Source organism: Cebus imitator, unplaced genomic scaffold, assembly GCF_001604975.1.
Source record: "Cebus imitator isolate Cc_AM_T3 unplaced genomic scaffold, Cebus_imitator-1.0 Scaffold296, whole genome shotgun sequence".
NCBI lineage: Eukaryota > Metazoa > Chordata > Mammalia > Primates > Cebidae > Cebus > Cebus imitator.
The window spans coordinates 2,152,694-2,153,874 of NW_016107611.1; the positions used below are offsets into that span (position 1 = coordinate 2,152,694).

Consider the following 1,181-nt stretch of genomic DNA (forward strand, 5'->3'; position numbering starts at 1 on the left):
GGTTCAAGTGATTCTCCTGCCTCAGCCTCCCAGGCCTCAGCCTCCTGAGTAGCTGGGATTACAGGCATGCACCACCATGCCTGGCTTTTTGTATTTTTAGTAGAATCAGCGTTTCACCATGTTGGCCAGGCTGGTCTCAAACTCCTGACCTCAAGTGATTTGCCTGCCTCGGCCTCCCAAAATACTGGGTTTACAAGCGAGAGCCACCACATCTGGCCAAGGTTTAGCAGTTTTATTTGGGTCTCTGGGTCCATAATTTATTGGGGCTGGGGACTCTATTTTGGGATCTCTGGATGCTCAAAGGAGCATTGTAGGGAAAATGAAGGGTGCCCATCAGGCTTCCTGCCCATCCTTCCTGCAATCCCAGAGGTCACTAATCATTCTTTTTCCCTCTTTGCAGATGTTGGGTTCCAGCAGATACTTATGTTCCTCTGAACAGCCCAGAGGTAGTTCACTGGGTCCCAGTGAGAGGTAAGGGCTTGCCCCATCTCACTTATAGCCCCAGCCACTCTCATTGAATAATTATAACAAAAACATTTGCCGAGCATTTACTGTTTGCTAGACTCTGCTAAACCTTGTTTGTATGATATCTGTTAATCCATACAACAACCCCATGAGGAAATGTGCGCCAAGATTCCTGCCATTTTCTAGATGAGAGTATTCTCAGGTGATCGGCAAAGATCATTTCTTATTTATTTATTTATTTTTGAGATAGGGTTTCTCTCCTGTTTCCCAGGCTCCAGCGCAATGGTGCGATCCGAGCTCACTGTAACCTCCGCCTCACAGCCTGTACAATATAGAGAGACTGTGTCTCTACAGGAAATTTCATTTTAAAATTTTTATTTTACTTATTTAGTTTTTGAGACGAAATTTTTGCTCTTGTTGCCCAGGCTGGAGTGCAATGACGTGATCTTGGCTCATTACAACCTCCGCCTCCTGGGTTCAAGTGATTCTCCTGCCTCAGCCTCCTAAGTAGCTGAGATTACAGATGCCTGCCACCATGCCCAGCTAATTTTTGTATTTTGGTAGAGACGGGGTTTCGCCATGTTGGTCAGGCTGGTCTTGAACTCCTGACCTCGGGTGACCCACCTGCTTCGACCTCCTAAAGTGCTAGGATTACAGGACTGAGCCACTGCTCCCAGGGTTAAAATTTATTTATTTATTTAATTATTTTTATAAAC

At 45.6% G+C, this 1,181-nt stretch overlaps 1 protein-coding gene across 1 annotated transcript in view; it reads left to right on the forward strand.

The window, feature by feature from the left end:
* Window positions 1–400: 400 nt before the first annotated feature.
* MEIOSIN (meiosis initiator) overlaps window positions 401–1,181 on the forward strand; it is a 19,168-nt gene continuing 18,387 nt past the window's right edge. The window contains exon 1 of the mRNA XM_017502551.2: window positions 401–464. Within this exon, the coding sequence (XP_017358040.1) occupies window positions 401–464 (64 nt within the window). The remainder of the gene's footprint in view (window positions 465–1,181) is intronic.